The sequence below is a fragment of the Aquarana catesbeiana genome, linkage group LG03 (genome assembly GCF_042186555.1).
Source record: "Aquarana catesbeiana isolate 2022-GZ linkage group LG03, ASM4218655v1, whole genome shotgun sequence".
In the NCBI taxonomy this organism is placed as follows: domain Eukaryota; kingdom Metazoa; phylum Chordata; class Amphibia; order Anura; family Ranidae; genus Aquarana; species Aquarana catesbeiana.
This window is the reverse complement of record NC_133326.1, coordinates 741,714,479-741,736,166: the sequence shown is the minus strand read 5'-3', so window position 1 is coordinate 741,736,166 and position 21,688 is coordinate 741,714,479. Positions and strand designations below refer to the sequence as shown.

General features: G+C 45.5%; 2 protein-coding genes across 3 annotated transcripts in view; one reads left to right on the top strand and one right to left on the bottom strand.

The window, feature by feature from the left end:
• LOC141133875 (NACHT, LRR and PYD domains-containing protein 12-like) overlaps positions 1-21,688 on the bottom strand; it is a 981,044-nt gene that overhangs the window by 399,932 nt on the left and 559,424 nt on the right. The gene's annotated exons all lie outside the window — the stretch shown is intronic.
• Positions 205-21,688, top strand: part of LOC141133876 (NACHT, LRR and PYD domains-containing protein 3-like) — a 169,760-nt gene continuing 148,276 nt past the window's right edge. For both annotated transcript variants that reach the window (XR_012243130.1, XM_073623468.1), the window contains exons 1-2: positions 205-264; positions 19,782-19,849. Coding sequence is in view for 1 of the 2 variants with exons in the window: in XM_073623468.1 (XP_073479569.1) it covers positions 19,813-19,849 (37 nt within the window). In the remaining variant the exon portion in view is untranslated. The remainder of the gene's footprint in view (positions 265-19,781; positions 19,850-21,688) is intronic.

The window sequence follows — 21,688 nt, the reverse complement described above, 5'->3', positions numbered from 1 at the left end:
GTATAATATATGGCAAGCCTCTGGATGAGACGTGTTCAGCTCGTTATACAGGATGAGGAATGTGGACACACCCAGTTCCGTGTTGTATTAGAGAAGAAGGACGTCTGAATAGTCTATACGGGTGGAGGTGTGTTATGTTACTGGATATCCCCTCCCCCTCCCACCCCTCCCACCTCCGAGGCAAAAAAACATCTTTGCTCACTAGAACTATTTTCAGATTTCTTCATTGTCAGAAGAGAACATACAATTGGCAGATCTAACAAGGTGAGACACCAATCATTCTTCTTTTCCTTTTTTTTATAATATATGTAACAATATATATGTTTATTAGATTATAGCAATAATTACAAAGAAACAGAGTGAAAGAACCACCATCAAATAGAATTCAACACTCACATAAGAGGACAGCAGAAATATTTGATGTAAATGGTCCCAAACTCTAATGCCCCATACACACGGTCGGATTTTCCAATCGAAAATGTCCGATCGGAGCGTGTTGTCGGAAATTCCGACCGTGTGTGGGCTCCATCGGACATTTTCCATCAGATTTTCCGACACACAAAGTTGGAGAGCAGGAGATAAAATTTTCCGACAACAAAATCCGTTGTCGGAAATTCCGATCGTGTGTACACAAATCCGACGGACAAAGTGCCACGCATGCTCAGAATAAATAAAGAGATGAAAGCTATTGGCCACTGCCCCGTTTATAGTCCCGACGTACGTGTTTTACGTCACCACTTTCAGAACAATCGGATTTTCCGACAACTTTGTGTGACCGTGTGTATGCAAGACAAGTTTGAGCCAACATCCGTCGGAAAAAATCCTAGGATTGTGTTGTCGGAATGTCCGAACAAAGTCCGACCGTGTGTACGGGGCATAAGAGCTAATGAGACACCCAGAGATATTAAGCCCGTTCCTGTTCGTAAAGAAGGCAAAGTCCATGATAGAAATGTAAGAGGAGAAGCTCACAACTCTTCCTCTATTTGAACCAATATTTTCCCAGAGGAATTATAAAACCAATCCAAAATATTGGTGTATTGCCTTGTGATAGTAACCCAAATGGGGTAAGCTTTCCCCTCCCAAAGATTTAAGCCTAGTGATGATATTGTATCTGATCCTGGCTGGGGAGTCAGCCCATGTATATCACAAAAATAAAGATTTTAATGAACTAAAAAAGGTCTGTGGGGACTGTAAAGAATTTGTGGTAAAATATTTTTTTTTAAATAATTCCATCCGCCTGAACCAGGAATGTTTCAGAGTTCACCATTCCTTAAGTTTACAAATGATAAAAGAGGTTTATAGTTTAGGTCATGAAGATCGTCTAGATGGAATTTGTATTCCTAAATACTTGATGACTTTTGGTTTCCATATAAAAGGAAAGGATTTACGTAAACTGATAATGGTAGAATCTAATATAGAGACATTGAAGACCTCGGTCTTATGTACGTTTACCTTAATATTACTATGATGTCCAAAGTGTGTACATTCATGTATGAGTGCTGAAAATGTCACTGAGGGGTTTGATATATATAATAATAGATAATCTGCAGATAAACTCAGCTTAATCTCACATCGCTCTATTGGAAGCCCTATAAGTAAGGGGGAGAGTGGGCACCCTTGGCAAGTGCCATTATGTATATGAATGGAATCGGAGAGGATACCATTGATCCTAACTCTAGCAGATGAGGGTTTCATAGAGAGCCAATATTTTATTTAACAATCCGATGGTCTACCAATCTGTGTAAGGGAGGCTGAGATAAAATCCCACAAGACGCAGTCAAAAGCCTTCTCCACATCAATTGCGAGAAGGTAAACTTTTTTTACTAACATAATCAATGAGAGTGAATGTGGTGTTGTCCCTGGCCTCTCTACCAGGGACAAACCCACCCTGATCTAAATGAATCAGGGAAGGTATATAAGAAGCCTGTATGCAACTACTAGTAATCGCGTAATCTGTGGGTGTCGGAAGACATTGAGTCCCACAGTGATGGTTCCCACAGCAATTATACGAGCGGTGACCCGGAAGTGCAGAATCACGTATATATATATACATGATCCTGCGCACAGTGGCCATCCTGTAGCAGTAAAGCTACAATAGGATGATCATAAAGTAGTTAATCCAGATGAATGAAATAAATGGGTCTGTAGCTACAGCTTAGTGCCGGATCTTTGTTGGCTTTTGGAATAACAGTTAGATGAACGTCTTGAGAGTGCCCTGGAAAACGTCTGTGAGATGGAATTGAACACTTCTTCCATAACTGGAGACAGACAGTCTGAAAAATGAGAATAGAAATGTGTGGTAAAGCCACCCGGACCTGGACTTCTCCCTCACAGGAAAAGATTTATTGCAGAGACAATGTCAGAGGACTTGAATGGCTTTGAGAGTTCCTCAGCAGCATCAACTGATAAAGTTGGGATAGCAGGCGACTGAATATAGTGTAATAATGAAGTAGTAGGTGAATAATCATGAGTATCCAATGACGTGGCTGAAATGTTATATAAGGAGGAGAAAAATTACTGAAAAGCTTTGGCTATGGCTTTAGAGGAATATAGCAAGCCCTGAGATGAGCATGATATCTTAGATATATACATATATACATGCGGGAACCCTAATCGATTGAACTAAGAGCCGACCATTCTTATTGCCAAATTTATGCAAGTGACAATGAGCTGATTCTTTATGTTGCATATACACTATATTGTCAAAAGTATTGGGATGCCTGCCTTTACACACACATAAACTTTAATGGCATTCCAGTCTTAGTCCGTAGGGTTCAATATTGAGTTGGCCCACCCTTTGCAGCTATAACAGCTTCAACTCTTCTGGAAAGGCTGTCCACAAGGTTTAGGAGGGTGTCTATGGGAATGTTTGACCATTATTCCAGAAGCACATTTGTGAGGTCAGGCACTGATGTTGGACGAGAAAGCCTAGCTCACAGTCTCCACTCATGGGAACGCTGATGGGCTTTCCTGGCAAACGGAACTATAAGACAAAGCCCCAAGCTGACCTGTGGTGGATCTAGCTGGGTCTGCCAAAATATGGAACGGGGGAGGCACTGTCACAGATACTGACTGCAGGGACCTTTTCTGCCCACACCCTGTCACTTGTTATTTCTATATTTCTCTTTCTGTTTTCATTTTTCAGAAACTGTTTTCTTGGATTTGCCCTGAAGACAATTTCTGGTTTGTTTGATTCTGAACTATACATGTTAATTGAAATACCTGGTCACATTGGCCTCTGTTCCATGGGCTTCAATGTAGGAGCTGTACAGTCTGCTACAGGGAGATCCTGATTAACTGCTTGCTGACCGCCGGCCATCAATTGACGGCCAGGCGGTGCAGCTCTCTTGGTGGGCAGGCATCATATGATGGCCTCGCTTTCCCAGCCCACCAGGGGGCACATGCGCACTGCCGACGGCGATCGCGCGCACCCGCCGTGTCACTGGGCACCCGGTGCCCGTGCCCGGCGGCCGCGATGTCCGCCGGGCACCCGTGATTACCGGTAACACAGCAGGACCATGGATCTGTGTGTGTAAACACACAGATCCACGGTCCTGTCAGAGGAGAGGAGACCAATGGTATGTTCCCAGTACAGAGGAACACCGATCGGTCTCCTCCCCTAGTGAGTCCCCACCCCCTACAGTTAGAAACACTCCCTAGCAAACACAGTTAACCCCTCGATCACCACCTAGTGTTAACCCCTTCTCTGCCTGGCACATTTATACAGTAATCAATGCATTTTTATAGCACGGATCGCTGTATAAATGTGAATGGTCCCAAATATGTGTCAAAAGTATCCGATGTGTCCGCCGCAATATCGCAGTCACAATAAAAATCGCAGATCGCCGCCATTACTAGTAAAAAAATAAAAAAAATAAAAATGGTATAAATCTATCCCCTATTTTGTAGACGCTATAACTTTTGCGCAAACTAATCTATATACGCTTATTGCGATTTTTTTTTTTACCAAAAATATGTACAAGAATACATATCGGCCTAAACTGAGATAAAATTTGTTTTAAAGAAAAAAGAATTGGATATTTATTATCGCAAAAGGTAAAAATTATTGTGTTTTTTTTTAAACTTGTCACTCTTCTTTTGTTTATAGCGCAAAAAATAAAAACCGCAGAAGCGATCAAATACCACCAAAAGAAAGCTCTATTTGTGGGGAAAAAATTATAACAATTTAATTTGGGTACAGTGTTGTATGTCCACGCAATTGTCATTCAAAATGTGACAGTGCTGAAAGCTGAAAAATGGCTTGGGCAGGAAGGGGGCGAAAATGCACTGTATTGAGGTGGTTAATCAAAGCATTGTCTAGGTGTTAATTTCCCTTCACCTATTGTGTCTGTCTGGTGGTTAATTTGACTAACTCTTGGAGGATAGTCTGTGATTGGATTAGCCATGAGTCAGCTCTACTTCATTATCTAAACCCTTGTGTGATGTTTTGGGTAAATATTTGGGTTGTTGTTCATGTGGTGACTGACCTATTTTTCAAGTGTATAAAAAGCCTGTATTTCTGTTCAATAAAGTGTGCCAATTCTCATACAAGCTATTTGTGGGCTAGTCTTGTATGGTCAGCTAAAATATCTGGTTCCTGATATCCAGATGTCCAGACTGGAGGAAGCGGTATATTGGTGGAAGCACCAAAGCAGACTGCTGGATAGTTCCATCACAGGGGACATCCCCAAACTGTTGCCACACAAAATTGTCCAAAATGTCTTGGTATGCTGACACCTTAAGAGTTAAGGGGCCAAGCCCAAACCCTGAAAAACAATCCCACACCATAATCCTCCTTCCACCAAATGATTTGGAATAGTGCCCAAAGCAAGGTCCATAAAGACATGGATGAGTGCATTTGGGGTGGAGGAACTTGACTGGCCTGCAACATGATTGAACACCTTTGGGATGAATTAGAGCACCGACTGTGAGCCAGACCTTCTCATTCAACATCAGTGCCTGACCTCACAAATGTGCTTCTGGAAGAATGGTCAAACATTCCCATAGACACACTCCTAAACCTTGTGGACAGCCTTCCCAGAAGAGTTGAAGCTGTTATAGCTGCAAAGGGTGGGCCAACTCAATATTCAACCCTACAGACTAAGACTGGGATGTCATTAAAGTTTGTGTGTGTAAAGGCAGGCATCTCAATACTTTAGAAAATATAGTGTATGATTGATCAAGTAGTCTACTGAGTTCTATATGTTTTGGAATTGTCAAAAACTGTCTCTTGTCATTTTTAACATTTTTGACAGTTTTTTAGTGAAATGGTAGGGGTAAGTACCCCCTTACCATTTCACACAGGGGGGGGCGGAATCTGGGGGTCCCCTTGTTAAAGGGGGCTTCCAGATTCCGATAAGCCCCCCGCCCGCAGATCCCCACAACCACCGGCCAGGGTTGTGGGGATGAGGCCCTTGTCCTCATCAACATGGAGACAAGGTGTTTTGGGGGGCTACCCCAAAGCACCCTCCCAATGTTGAGGGCATGTGGCCTGGTATGGTTCAGGAGGGGGGGCCACACTCTCGTCCCCCCTCTTTTCCTGCGGCCTGCCAGGTTGCGTGCTCGGATAAGGGTCTGGTATGGATTTTTGGGGGGACCCCACGCCGTTTTTTTTTTTTATTTTGGCCGTGGGTTCCCCTTCAAATCCATATCAGACCTGACGGGCCTGGTATGGAATTTAGGGGGACTCCCAAGTCATTTTTTTTTTAAATTTTGGTTCGGGGTTCCCCTGTGGGGAATTCCCATGCCGTTTTTATCAATGAACTTCTATGTGTATTGTCGGCAATGCAATAGCCGCGAGTAGTTTTAAATGGGTTTTTTCCTTCGAAATGCCATTTTGCTGTCAGACTGTTCTAAACACGGGAAACATGCGCCCCTTTACAGGCATACTATAGACACCCCCCAGCTATGAAATTTAAAGGGATATTACACTTTTATTGTTTGACTGTAAGCATTATTAAAATCACTGCTCTTGAAAAAACTGTCGTTTTTAAAACTTTTTTTTGCATCGATCCATGTCCCCTGGGGCAGGACCCAGGTCCCCAAACACTTTTTATGACAATAACTTGCCTATAAGCCTTTAAAATTAGCACTTTTGATTATTCATGTTCGTGTCCCATAGACTTTAACGGTGTTCACGTGTTCGAACGAACTTTTTTCCTGTTCGCATGTTCTGGTGCGAACCGAACAGGGGGGTGTTCGGCTCATCCCTAGTACTAACGAGTCTCCTAAGAGCATCTCATTCAGGGGCCAGAGAGCAGTCCGATTATTAGTATTTGAAGGCAAAATGAGGTGGTGACTGGGAAATGATCCGACCATATATGAGAACCAATGGTTGCTGTAGGAGACCGGCTCAAGGTGTGATGAGATGCAAAATTATAATCAATCCAACTATAGGAAGAATGTGCTGCTGATTTATAAGTATAGTCCTTGATGGTTGGATTCGGCATACGCCAAATATCTATCTGAAGCCTATGGATAATAGAATGGAGATCTGGAAAGGGTGCTCTACTTTTCCCAGAGGAGGAGTCCCAAAGGGGATCAAATATATAATTAAACTCTCCACCTAATATTATGCATCCCGAGGCAAATTGTTCTGATTTAGTTAAAATGAAGAGAAAAGAAGATGTTTGACCTGTATTGGGAAGGTAGATATGTACAAGTGTAAAAAGTTGATTATAAAGCGTACATTTAAGAAAAAGATAGCGGCCCTAGAATCAGAAATGATTTCTATCACAGTGGAGAGTACAGAGACATGAAGTCCTATAATGACCCCTTTGGTTTTACTATCAGGTAATTCCTTGTAAACCAATGTTTAGTGTATAATAACACGTGGATATTTGGGGGAAGAGGACTCCTTAAAATGAGTTTATTGTAAAAAAGAACATGTATTTCCTGCTGATGTATATTATACAAAATGTGGGACCTCTTCTTTGGATTATTAAAGCCCTGAACATTCAGGGTACCCATAATAACCTCAGATATCAGTTAAATTTAAAAAAAATGGATACAACAAGTACACCCCCGCCAATGGGGGGAAAGGAAGGAAAAAAAGGAAAGAATAAAAAGGGAAACATTAGTGATTCAGAGGACCACTGAACAAAGAAAATACTAAACTGGAAAAAACTTCCAGTGTGGCGGCTCTGAATGTATCACAACCAGAAAACGACAATTATTAGGAGATACTTGTTATATATCTTTATTAATAGATACTGAATTTGTAACCTCAAAAGCTTAAAAGTACATATGAGAGTAAGAGAGTATATCTTTATAAATGCCAATAGTTGCCAATTATAAAAGGTGGAGAAAGAGAGAAAGACAAAAAAAACCTTCATCTCCCTTCCCCCTTTTCTTCAACATAAAGAAGAAAAAAGAGGGGGGAAAAAAGAAAAGAGGAAGGGTAAGAGAAAAAGGGAAAAATAGAATCTAAACAGTGAAGAAAAGTCAGTAAGTTGAGCTTGGAAATTCTTTGGTTTTATTTGACATGCGTTGCCCTTCCAGTGCTCCTTGCTGTAATGACCAGTTATAGGTGGGAGCAGTGGCCATTTTTTGTAACATTCATACTATCTATAAGTATCTATAACTATATGTAGCACGACCCCCTTGGGGACTGCTTGTATTTACCTGCTCATCTGCACCGCCATGACCTTGTGAACATTCCAACCCACCTGACACTCTGGGTTCAGACATCTTTGCACCACCTTAAAGTAATAAGTCAAACAACTCAGTGCGTTTATTTTCTATTAGCATTTACTGGAATAACTCACAGAGAATATTGTTTCACAGAGGAGGTAATAGATCCAGAATTCCTCTATAATACAAGTTGAGGTAATTTGGAGATAACAGTAGATTATATACACATATGTACAATGGAATATTACTTGAATATGACCTGAAAGGATAGGCAAGAGTTAGACATTAATGCTGGCAAACTTCTAAAGCTGGAACCCAGGGCGGCCTATATAACCTTTAATCGTAATGAGAGATCAGGCTTAAAAAGAATAGTATGAGGGCCCTTTAAGCAGTAATGACAGCAATGTTCACGTTGCAGGCCTGATGGTCTTCGCCGGCAGTCGGAGCTCATTAACTATATCCAATAAGGTGCAGTTACAAGACAATGGTATTCCTTGGAGTGGATGAAGCTAAAGATGTCTATGTACAGTGTTCAAACATAGGTGCAGTAAAGTATTTCCAAGGTAAAGCTGTCTTTACAGGGTGTTTAAGTGAAATAACAATGAAATATTTGCAAAGGTGGGCAATTGCCCTCTCATCAACAACCAGGCTGATTCAATGTCTTCTGAGCAGCTCCTTGCAGTGGATCTGCGATGACGATCTCTCGATGCGAAGCTCGAAGCATGGGTTGTCAGATGACCGAGGTGGTGCAGGATGGATGTCTGATGAACAGCAAGCAGTGCTAGGCCCTTCTCATCCAGGTTGGGATGTTTCACCCCGCCTTGGTAGGCCGCGATCTCACCCTCCCTGCATGTGGAGGTCCGTTATGCATGAGGCCGAAGAGGAAGAGAGCGTGGGGCGGGTATCTGGCCTCTTTTATAGCTCTTCCCAGTAATCAAACAGAGGGTAGCAAAGATCCCTGGGATATGTAGTCCAGGTATATATACATGTGGGGCCATTGCCTTTCTGAGTAACTATAAATCCCTTTCATTTGGCTCACAAATATGAGATCAGTTAGTGGTGCTGGGCACTAGAGGGACAATTCGATACACGGGGATGATCAGGAATCACTGTACTGTGCGATTGTAATCCACATTAATTAATGAACATGGATGATAAACATAAATACTAGATATTTTAACCACTTGCTGACCAGCTGGCATAATTTTACTGAGGCAGGTCAGCTTGTTCCCGCGAATCGCCATCATTGTATGTCGGTCACGGGAACAGGTATTGTGGGCACGCGAGCGCTCCCACTGGCCAGCGGGGGAGCAAATCAGTGGGTGGGGCAGACTCGGTGTGACAGAACTGACAAGGGAGATCACACAGATCCTGTCTTTCTGATATGCAGGAAGACAAATCTGTGTATTTTCCCAGGCAGCCCATCCCCCATACAGTTGGAACACACACACACCCAGGGAACACATTTAACCCCTTGATCACCCCCTAGTGCTAACCCCTTCCCTGTCAGTGTCATTAGTACAATAACAGTGCATATTTTTAGCACTCGTCACTGTAATAATGTCACTGGTTCACAAAAAAAGTGTCAAAAATGTCAGTTAGGTGTCCGATCTGTCCGCCGCAATGTTGCAGCCCCGCTAAAAATCCCTGATCACCGCCATTACTAGTAAAAAAAATGATAATAACAAAGGCAGTTGTTACCCTCCCTAAATGAACGTTTATCTCATTTATCGAATCAATCAATTCTACCAATTTGATCATTAAAAAATCTTTATTTGAATAGATTTGTCAAACTTAAATAAATATTTGATTAAACAAATTCCGTACTTATTTAGTTTCACTGAGACCTATTTATAGGGTGAATACTCAGCAATATAGGAATAAATTCTGCTGTAACACCCATCTATTCATGTCCCATGTTCTACCACGTTTTATTATGTCTTTTTAATACATGTAATATACTTTGTCACCACAAGATGGCCTTCAATTGAAATCTGACATAATGATGCTGATTGGACACTTATTCCTTTAAAATGAGAATGTAGACTAGTGTTGTTTGTTCTGAAGAAGTGCACGATCGAGTGCACGAAATTCATCAACATGGGCTGCGCGGGATAAGCATTGTGCTGTACTAATGCATATCAGCTAATGTGCGTGGTATTCCCGCACTAACATCTCCTCCCCTGGCCCGACCCGGATAAGCCTGCACTGCTTGGACTGAAAAGAATGGAAAATAAATACATATATAAATTTATTGTACAATACAGAAAAAACAAACAAAAATAATATACATTTTACTGAGATAACCCGCCTATATCCCTAGTGGCCAGACCCAAGATTCTGTAATACGGACAGAGAGAGACAAACCAGAATACTATGGGGATGTATATAACATAATAACATGACAAAGCAAATGCATAAATACATAAAGAAAGGAGGCAAGAGCCCCCTAAAGGCAGAAAATATAAATGGTATTGACAATGCGTCTAGAGCAGGGGTCCTCAAACTACGGCCCGCGGGCCACATGCGGCCCGCCGAGGACATTTATCCGGCCCAATCCACCCAGGGCCGGATTCCCCACAATCCAGGCTCGGGCCGGGGCCAGGTCGGCTCGGCTTCGGCAGGGAGCATATCCGCTCCGCTCTGCTCAAGCCGCCTCCCCCACACCAGTAATGGAGGGCTCCATGTGCCGCGCTGCATGCTGGGAAGTGTAGTTCCCAGCACAGTCCCGCACGGAGACAGGAGGCGCGAAGAGTGACAGAGAGAGCGGAGGCTTCAAGCAACAGCCTACGAACAGGTGAGGACCCCACTGTCCCCCTGTCCATCCCTCTGTCATCCTGTCCCCCTGTCCATCCCTCTGTCATCCTGTTCCCCTGTCCATCCCTCTGTCATCCTGTCCCCCTGTCCATCCCTCTGTCATCCTGTCCCCCTGTCCATCCCTCTGTCATCCTGTCCCCCTGTCCATCCCTCTGTCATCCTGTCCCCCTGTCCATCCCTCTGTCATCCTGTCCCCCTGTCCATCCCTCTGTCATCCTGTTCCCCTGTCCATCCCTCTGTCATCCTGTCCCCCTGTCCACCCCACTGTCCCCCTGTCCACCCCTCTGTCATCCTGTCCCCCTGTCCACCCCACTGTCCCCCTGTCCACCCCACTGTCCCCCTGTCCACCCCTCTGTCCCCCTGTCCACCCCTCTGTCCCCCTGTTCACCCCACTGTCCCCCTGTCCACCCCTCTGTCCCCTTGTCCACCCCACTGTCCCCCTGTCCACCCCACTGTCCCCCTGTCCACCCCTCTGTCCCCCTGTCCACCCCACTGTCCCCCTGTCCACCCCTCTGTCCCCCTGTCCACCCCACTGTCCCCCTGTCCACCCCCACTGTCCCCCTGTCCCCCCTCTGTCCACCCCTCTGTCCCCCTGTCCACCCCACTGTCCCCCTGTCCACCCCTCTGTCCCCCTGTCCACCCCTCTGTCCCCCTGTCCACCCATCTGTCCCCCCCTCTGTCCCCCTGTCCACCCCTCTGTCCCCCTGTCCACCCCTCTGTCCTCCTGTCCCCCCCACTGTCCCCCCTGTCCACCCCTCTGTCCCCCTGTCCACTCCTCTGTCCCCCTGTCCACCCCTCTGTCCTGCTGTCCACCCCACTGTCCCCCTGTCCACCCCACTGTCCCCCTGTCCACCCCACTGTCCCCCTGTCCATCCCACTGTCCCTCTGTCCCCCCCTTTGTCCCCCTGTCCACCCCTCTGTCCTCCTGTCCCCCCCACTGTCCCCCTGTCCACCCCTCTGTCCTGCTGTCCACCCCATTGTCCCCCTGTCCACCCCACTGTACCCCTCTTTCCCCCCCTCTGTCCCCCTGTCCACCCCACTGTCCCACTGTCCCCCCCCTCTGTCCCCCTGTCCACCCCACTGTCCACCCCACTGTCCCCCTGTCCACCCCACTGTCCTCCTGTCCCCCCCACTGTCCCCCTGTCCACCCCTCTGTCCCCCCTGTCCCACCCCTCTGTCCCCCCTGTCCACCCCTCTGTCCTGCTGTCCACCCTACTGTCCCCCCCCACTGTCCCCCTGTCCATCCCACTGTCCCCCTGTCCACCCCACTGTCCCCCTGTCCACCCCACTGTCCATCCCATTGTCCCCCTGTCCACCCCTCTGTCCCCCTGTCCATCCCACTGTCCCCCCTGTCCATCCCACTGTCCCCCTGTCCACCCCACTGTCCCCCCTCTTTCCCCCCTCTGTCCCCCTGTCCACCCCACTGTCCCACTGTCCCCCCTCTGTCCCCCTGTCCACCCCACTGTCCACCCCACTGTCCCCCTGTCCATCCCACTGTCCCCCTGTCCATCCCTCTGTCCCCCTGTCCACCCCCACTGTCCATCCCTCTGTCCCCCTGTCCATCCCTCTGTCCCCCTGTCTATCCCTCTGTCCCCCCTGTTCACCCCACTGTCCCCCTGTCCACCCCTCTGTCCCCCTGTCCACCCCTCTGTCCCCCTGTCCACCCCACTGTCCCCCTGTCCACCCCTCTGTCCCCCTGTCCACCCCTCTGTCCCCCTGTCCACCCCTCTGTCCCCCTGTCCACCCCTCTGTCCCCCCCTCTGTCCCCCTGTCCACCCCTCTGTCCCCCTGTCCACCCCTCTGTCCTCCTGTCCCCCCCCACTGTCCCCCTGTCCACCCCTCTGTCCCCCTGTCCACCCCTCTGTCCCCCTGTCCACCCCTCTGTCCCGCTGTCCACCCCACTGTCCCCCTGTCCACCCCCACTGTCCCCCCTCTTTCCCCCCTCTGTCCCCCTGTCCACCCCACTGTCCCACTGTCCCCCCTCTGTCCCCCTGTCCACCCCACTGTCCACCCCACTGTCCCCCTGTCCATCCCACTGTCCCCCTGTCCATCCCCCTGTCCATCCCTCTGTCCCCCTGTCCATCCCTCTGTCCCCCTGTCCATCCCTCTGTCCCCCTGTCCATCCCTCTGTCCCCCTGTCCACCCCACTGTCCACCCCACTGTCCACCCCACTGTCCACCCCACTGTCCACCCCACTGTCCCCCTGTCCATCCCACCGTCCCCCTGTCCATCCCTCTGTCCCCCTGTCCACCCCACTGTCCCCGCCCTGTCCCTCTGTCCACCCCTCTGTCCCCCTGTCCATCCCTCTGTCCCCCTGTCCATCCCTCTGTCCCCCTGTCCCCCCTGTCCATCCCTCTGTCCCCCTGTCCACCCCACTGTCCCCCTGTCCATCCCCTATTTATATTATTATTTATTATTCATTCTTTTATTCTTTTGCACTACAAAAACGATGTGTGCATAGGAATTTAGGAATTAGTTCATATTTTTTTTAAACTATAGTGCGGCCCCCCAACAGTCTGAGGGACCGTGAACTGGCCCCCTGTCTAAAAAGTTTGAGGACCCCTGGTCTAGAGACACAAGCAAGGCAAGGTAAATATAAATACAGCTACAAGATCCTTGAGAAAAGGAATCCTAAATAAACAGATACAACTAATGCCGTTGCTAGTACCAACCAATATCGTAATATGTAATAGAGCATCAATTAGACACTGGAAACAAAATTTATACTTACTAATTTATGTGGAATAAAAAGTAAATATGCAATTAAAAACAAAAATGAGAACCGAATGGAGATATATAAAGCCGCTGAGTAGGGGGATAAATTGGATCGTAGTCTTAACACAGAAAAGGACAAGCAGGGTGCAAATACCTAGAATGGAGCATAACAAAAATAGTAATTAATTAATAAATGGGCCAAGTACTTTAATCATTATTCATTTTGAGACATAACTCTCTCTGTCCGCTCTCTGTACAGAATCTTGGGTCTGGCCACTAGGGGTATAGGTGGGTTATCTCACTAAAATGTATATTATTTTTGTTTGTTTTTTCTGTATTGTACAATATATTTATATATGTCTTTCTTTTCCATTTCTTGATAGTCATTAAAAACGCTCCTGAAGAAGCGCTGAGAGCGTGAAACATGTAGAGAGTATCCGCTTTCTTGTAACCAAACCATACACCTCGATTCTTTTACATTATGACTTCTATTCATCTCCTAGTCTCCTTGTAGATGTATCATGGTTTTGTACTTTAGCGGTATTTTGCAATATGTGTTGATATATTAATGTGGATTTTTTTTTTTAAATATTTTTATTGATTTTCTTACATAGTACAGAATATAAGCACAGAAACAGTCATGAATAGTGTATCGATGACAGTACTATCCACTAAATCAATAAGAGTCTCTGGTATTAGGTGCTAAGATAAAACAAAAAAAAGATGCAACCGTTAAAACAACTTCAAAGGAATGAGCTTTTTGTTTGTTATCCGAGTGGGTCTCTATCAAATCCCGGACCGCCAGGGAGCCCATGGCTTCCTCCAAACTCTAAAGTATGGACCGTACTTGGAGTCCCGCACAACCTTCCCCAATGGGATCTTCCTGAAGGAAAGTGCTGGGACTCCCCCAATCCATTTCCAAATCCCCAAGAGCCATCCCTGGGGAGAAGATAGTAGGTTAAAGCCATACCTCTCACCATGGCACTATTCAACTTTAAGGATAGTGGAGAACTGATGTTTAAGGAGGAGCGGGGGCCTCCCGGCAATCCTGGGGGAGATAATAAAGTATGTGAACAATCCTCCTCTAGAGGAGGGATACTATTCCCAAAATGCTTCCGAAATGGAAGGGACAAGGAAGTCCCAGAAGAGAAGGAAGGAAAACGTGAGAAATGAGAAATGAGAAGAGTTAATATTATTTCTGGCTGTCAATCCCGGGATGAGAGAGATGTTTTGGGATGAGACCCAAGGTTCCCATATGAACCTAAATCTTTCCACCTTGTCATTAATTTTTGCTACCAACTGCTCCTGAGACATAATCCAAGAAATCTTCCTGATACAGCTCTTGTATGAGACAGTGGGTTTTTTCCAACATTTAGCTATGGTACTCTTAGCTCCTAGAAGGATAAAATAAGATAGTGTCCGTGCATTTTTAGGTATTCCAGGAATAGGCTGATTAAGCAGAGCTATGTGTATGTTGGGGGCCACCAAGGTGTGAAGTAAGTTTGCTGATAGTTCTAAAGATTTTCTGCCAAAATGTTTTAATGCGCGGGCAGGTCCACCATACGTGAATCATTGATCCCTCCAGCGAACACCCTCTAAAGCAAAGAGGAGAAGTACCCGGATAGATCAATGCCAGTTTGGAAGGGACATAGTACCATCTTGAAATAACCTTAATGCTAGCCTCTATGAGAGAGATATTGTAAATACCTTTATAAGAGCGTGTCCAGGAACTAGACCATTCTGAAAGTGTCTAGGTTCGGCCTGTGTCCTCCTCCCAGGTCTTGGCGTAAGCTGGTATGTCCGACTTAGTCATGAGTTCCGTATAAATTAGAGAAATGCCCCCTTTCTGGTCCTGCGTGTTGAAGCACCAATGTTCATAGGGAGTTAAAAGTGGAGATTTGGAGTATTTACACCTGATGGTTTGTAGAAAGTGAGACAATTGGGTGAATCTAAATTTTTCGGAATCCGGCTTTTCTAGTTTGGTCTTACAGTACAAAAATGATAGGGGTCTCGATGGGGTAAGGAAGTGGCCAATCCGGTAAAGACCATTATCAGTCCACCATCTAAATGCTTGTATGTTAACTCCCGGGGGTTAATGTGGATTTTTTAGACATCATGTAATGAAATTTTATGTGTTTATAAAAAAATTATATTTTTGTATAATCGTTTGGTTGTCACTAAAAAGTCCAAGCCCCATTGTTCTTTTGTATTCTAAATCAATGAACATTTGCAGCAATATCAATTCTGTTTTAGAAAAGCCATATGCTTACAGATTAATTATGATCAGCTTCCTGGCTAAATCTTTCCATTCATAGCAGCTCCATTTAGGTCCATTGGTCTGGGTATGTATGCATGAAGCTTCCGGTACCGGTGTGTTATATGTGACAACGTTCTCAATACTGTGTGGGTGTTTTTTATATTAGGGGTTATTTGGGGAAATACTCTACAATTCATGTTATTGTCCACCCTGCTGGACAATTTTTACCCACTACTTTGAGATTACAATAAATTTATTTTCTATTTTTTTCAAAAGGTATACCGTTATTGACCCTCCTTATTGCTTTCCAGGGGCATTTCTTTGCTCCACCCCCCCCCCCACCTTTTTTTGTATGTTATAACTTTATGTGGCTGTCTTCCTGATCGTATGATGAGCTTCTCTGTGCTCAGGATCACGTTTTTATTCAGCCTGCACTACATGACTAGCCAGGAAGAAGAGGTGAGCACTGCAGGGGTACCAGAGAAGGGGGACAGAGGAGCGGAGGGGGGCATGATCTGAAGAAGGGGCAGGAACCGGAGTGGCAGCTGGGTCAGCTTTGATTGGTATTAGGGATGAGCCGAACACCCCCCTGTTCGGTTCGCACCAGAACATGCGAACAGGAAAAAAATTTGTTCGAACACGCGAACACCGTTAAAGTCTATGGGACACGAACATGAATAATCAAAAGTGCTAATTTTAAAGGCTAATATGCAAGTTATTGTCAATAAAAGTGTTTGGGGACCCGGGTCCTGCCCCAGGGGACATGAATCAATGCAAAAAAAAGTTTTAAAAACGGCCGTTTTTTCAGGAGCAGTGATTTTAATAATGCTTAAAGTCAAACAATAAAAGTGCAATATCCCTTTAAATTTCATACCTGGGGGGTGTCTATAGTATGCCTGTAAAGGGGCGCATGTTTCCTGTGTTTAGAACAGTCTAACAGCAAAATGACATTTTGAAGGAAAAAACACATTTAAAACTACCGCGGCTATTGCATTGCCGACAATACACATAGAAGTTCATTGATAAAAACGGCATGGGAATTCCCCAAAGGGGAACCCCGAACCAAAATAAAAAAAAAAAAAAATGATGTGGGGGTCCCCCTAAATTCCATACAAGGCCCTTCAGGTCTAGTATGGATATTAAGGGGAACCCCAGCCAAAATTAAAAAAAAAAATTGACGTGGGGTTCCCCCTAAATTCCATACCAGACCCTTCAGGTCTGGTATGGATTTTAAGGGGAACCCCGCGCCAAAAAAAAAAAAAAAAACGGCGTGGGGTCCCCCTAAAAATCCATACCAGACCCTTATCCGAGCACGCAACCTGGCAGGCCGCAGGAAAAGAGGGGGGGACGAGAGTGCGGCCCCCCCCCCTCCTGAACCGTACCAGGCCACATGCCCTCAACATTGGGAGGGTGCTTTGGGGTAGCCCCCCAAAACACCTTGTCCCCATGTTGATGAGGACAAGGGCCTCATCCTCACAACCGTGGCCGGTGGTTGTGGGGGTCTGCGGGCAGGGGGCTTATCGGAATCTGGAAGCCCCCTTTAACAAGGGGACCCCCAGATCCCGGCCCCCCCCCTGTGTGAAATGGTAAGGGGGTACTTACCCCTACCATTTCACTAAAAAACTGTCAAAAATGTTAAAAATGACAAGAGACAGTTTTTGACAATTCCTTTATTTAAATGCTTCTTCTTTCTTCCTTCATCTTCTTCTTCTTCTGGTTCTTCTGGCTCTTCTGGTTCTTCCTCCGGCGTTCTCGTCCAGCATCTTCTCCGCGGCGTCTTCTATCTTCTTCTCCTCGGGCCGCTCCGCACCCATGGCATGAGGGGAGGCTCCCGCTCTTCTCTTCATCTTCTTCTCTTCTTCTTCATCTTCTTCTTCATCTCTTCTTCCTTCTTCTCTTCTTCATGTCTTCTGCGGGCCGCTCCGCAGCCATGCTGGCATGGTGGGAGGCTCCCGCTGTGTGACGGCGTCTCTTCGTCTGACGGTTCTTAAATAACGGGGGGGCGGGGCCACCCGGTGACCCCGCCCCCCTCTGACGCACGGTGACATGACGGGACTTCCCTGTGGCATTCCCCGTGACGTCACAGGGAAGTCCCGTCATGTCACCGTGCGTCAGAGGGGGACGGGGTCACCGGGTGGCCCCGCCCCCCGTTATTTAAGAACCGTCAGACGAAGAGACGCCGTCACACAGCGGGAGCCTCCCACCATGCCAGCATGGCTGCGGAGCGGCCCGCAGAAGACATGAAGAAGAGAAGAAGGAAGAAGAGATGAAGAAGAAGATGAAGAAGAAGATGAAGAAGAGAAGAAGATGAAGAGAAGAGCGGGAGCCTCCCCTCATGCCATGGGTGCGGAGCGGCCCGAGGAGAAGAAGATAGAAGACGCCGCGGAGAAGATGCTGGACGAGAACGCCAGAGGAAGAACCAGAAGAGCCAGAAGAACCAGAAGAAGAAGAAGATGAAGGAAGAAAGAAGAAGCATTTAAATAAAGGAATTGTCAAAAACTGTCTCTTGTCATTTTTAACATTTTTGACAGTTTTTTAGTGAAATGGTAGGGGTAAGTACCCCCTTACCATTTCACACAGGGGGGGGGCCGGGATCTGGGGGTCCCCTTGTTAAAGGGGGCTTCCAGATTCCGATAAGCCCCCCGCCCGCAGACCCCCACAACCACCGGCCACGGTTGTGAGGATGAGGCCCTTGTCCTCATCAACATGGGGACAAGGTGTTTTGGGGGCTACCCCAAAGCACCCTCCCAATGTTGAGGGCATGTGGCCTGGTACGGTTCAGGAGGGGGGGGGGGCCGCACTCTCATCCCCCCCTCTTTTCCTGCGGCCTGCCAGGTTGCGTGCTCGGATAAGGGTCTGGTATGGATTTTTAGGGGGACCCCACGCCGTTTTTTTTTTTTTTTTTGGCGCGGGGTTCCCCTTAAAATCCATACCAGACCTGAAGGGTCTGGTATGGAATTTAGGGGGAACCCCACGTCAATTTTTTTTTTAAATTTTGGCTGGGGTTCCCCTTAATATCCATACCAGACCTGAAGGGCCTTGTATGGAATTTAGGGGGACCCCCACATCATTTTTTTTTTTTTTATTTTGGTTCGGGGTTCCCCTGTGGGGAATTCCCATGCCGTTTTTATCAATGAACTTCTATGTGTATTGTCGGCAATGCAATAGCCGCGGGTAGTTTTAAATGAGTTTTTTCCTTCCAAATGTCATTTTGCTGTCAGACTGTTCTAAACACAGGAAACATGCGCCCCTTTACAGGCATACTATAGACACCCCCCAGGTACGAAATTTAAAGGGATATTACACTTTTATTGTTTGACTTTAAGCATTAATAAAATCACTGCTCCTGAAAAAACGTCCGTTTTTAAAACTTTTTTTTGCATTGATCCATGTCCCCTGGGGCAGGACCCGGGTCCCCAAACACTTTTTATGACAATAACTTGCATATAAGTCTTTAAAATTAGCACTTTTGATTTCTCCCATAGACTTTTAAAGGGTGTTCCGCGGCATTCGAATTTGCCGCGAACACCCCAAATTGTTCGCTGTTCGGCGAACTTGCGAACAGCCAATGTTCGAGTAGAACATGAGTTCGACTCGAACTCGAAGCTCATCCCTAATTGGTATGTACTGATCCCTGTATTTTCCTCCTGCAGCAGCTGAATGCTAGCGGGAGGTAAAGGAGGAGAAGCGGCCTTTCAGCTGTTGCAGGAGGATCAGTGCCAGCTGCAGCACCCCTCTCAATGCCACGCCCAGGGCAGCCTCCCCCCTGTCCCCCTAGTTTCGGCCCTGGCCAGGAATATTAATAGGTCATAAATAATTGTAACTATATTAAAAACCTTACATTTCAGTATACTGTACAGTATAGTCTGGGCTGAAGGACACACACAGATCCCACCCATTGAAGTGTACTGTACACCTTTCCCTGACAAAGTGACCACTAAAGAGACACAAAATTCATTAATGGTGTTTAACCTTTTTATGATCAATAAATACCGACCTTCCTGAAGAATCCACTTGGAAGCATCTTATTAGTGAATGGAGGTCTCTGCTGATCACACATCACTTCCATTTTGGGGTCTTCTCCTTTTTATCACCTGACCTCTCTATAGACATCTTACTGGCTGATACTTTGGTGCTGATTAGTATCAGTATTGGCTATGAATGGAACAGATTTGTGGAGGTGATACCTAAATATATGAGCCTGTAAAAATTGTTGCCCTAAACAGGGTGAAATTCCTTTGTGACCCCCGATATACCAATCAGATGAATGAACTAGACAGCCAATCGTTATTCACATGAGGAAGCAAATTCCTGTTCATTGCATTACAATTGAGTTTATTATTGTTTGTGCTCCTTCCAGGTGATGTCATCTCGGGTCATCTCCTAAAGTCATGGCGACCTCTTCCTCCTCATCCTCCTCCTCACAAGGTATGACTGCTGATCCTGACAATCCTTTCCAATGTTTTCCTCCATCTCACATCTCCAGAGATTGGAATTAGATGATAGGACATCTTATGTCTCCATAGTCTGGACATTTCCTGTACACATCTGGTCATTCCACCCATTAGAAGAATTCAGGAACTTTCATCAATTCCACCATCACATTCCCGTGTCTTCAGATTTTATTTATCATTGATGGAAATGATCTTCTGAGATGGTCCAGTGATCCATAATGACTGGAGGACCCCAAATTTTATGGCTATTTGTGTAGTGGTCGGGGGAATCCTTTGTCTATAATCCTAAGGAGAAAACATCCCCGTGTCACATGACACATACTGCTGGGAGATTTGGGGGTAATCAGAGTTCTTAGTTCACACTGATCAGACACATCATTATTCAGGGGGGAAGATTTTATAAAGGATTTATAGATTATTTCAGTTAACAATTAAATAATCAATAAACATGATGTTTAAAATCCCTACATATACATTAGGAGGTCTATATATGAAAAAAAATATTATGAGCTTGTGTCATTTCTACAACCATCACTGATAATCCCCGTAATTTGTCTAACAGGTTTACTTTCTATGATCATCAGCTCCATCTAGTGGCCATAATACAGTATTTTCTTGAAATACCTCAACAAGTAATATATGACATTATAGGAAATAAACATATTACACACATTATGTGAATTATTCATGAAGGTGATTATTTTAATAAATAGCCCCCCTAATAGTTTTTAATTATTTTTTAATAAATAGCACCCAATATTCATCCGAGAGGTACCTTACCACTATGGAGGCAATCATGTGAGATCACCACAGTGAAACCAATCCCTCCATAGGATAATGTACATATAGACATATTGGGGGATCATTTCATTTCCCTTCCCTTCTTTATGCTCTTTATAGCATTGCCAGCTGCCAGTACAGATTTGCAGTGCCTTGAAAAAGTATTCATACCCCTTGAAGTTTTCCACATTTTGTCATGTTACAACCAAAAACATGTATTTTATTGGGATTTTATGTGATAGACCAACACAAAGTGGACATTAATTGTGAAGTTAAAGGAAAATGATAAATGGTTTTCAAAATGTTTTACAAATAAATATGTGAATAGTGTGGGGGGGCATTTTTATTCAGCCCAATTTACTCTGATACCCTCAACTAAAATCTAAAAAACAATCACCTTCAGAAGTCACCTAATTAGTAAATAGAGTCCACCTGTGTGTAATTTAATCTCAGTATAAATGCAGCTGTTCTGTGAAGTCCTCAGAGGTTTGTTAGAGAACCTTAGTGAACAAACAGCATCATGAAGGCCAAGGAACACACCAGACAGGTCAGGGATAACGTTGTGGTGAAGTATAAAGCAGAGTTAGGTTATAAAAAAATCTGCCAAGCTTTGAACATCTCACCGAGCTCTGTTCAATCCATCATTGGAAAATGGAAAGAGTATGGCACAACTGCAAACCTACCGTCCACCTAAACTGACCAGCTGGGCAAGGAGAGCATTCATCAGAGAAGAGCCAAGAGGCCCACGGTAACTCTGGAGGAGCTGCAGAGATCCACATGTGGAAGAAGGTGTTCTGGTCAGATGAGACCAAAATTGAACTTTTTGGCCTAAAAGTAAAACGCTTTGTGTGGGGAAAACTAACACTGCACATCACCCTGAACACACCATCCCCACCGTGAAACATGGTGGTGGCAACATCATGTGGTGGTGATGCTTTTCTTCAGCAGGGACAGGGAAGCTGGTCAGAGTTGATGGGAAGATGGATGGAGACAAATACAGGACAATCTTAGAAGAAAACCTGTTAGAGTCTGC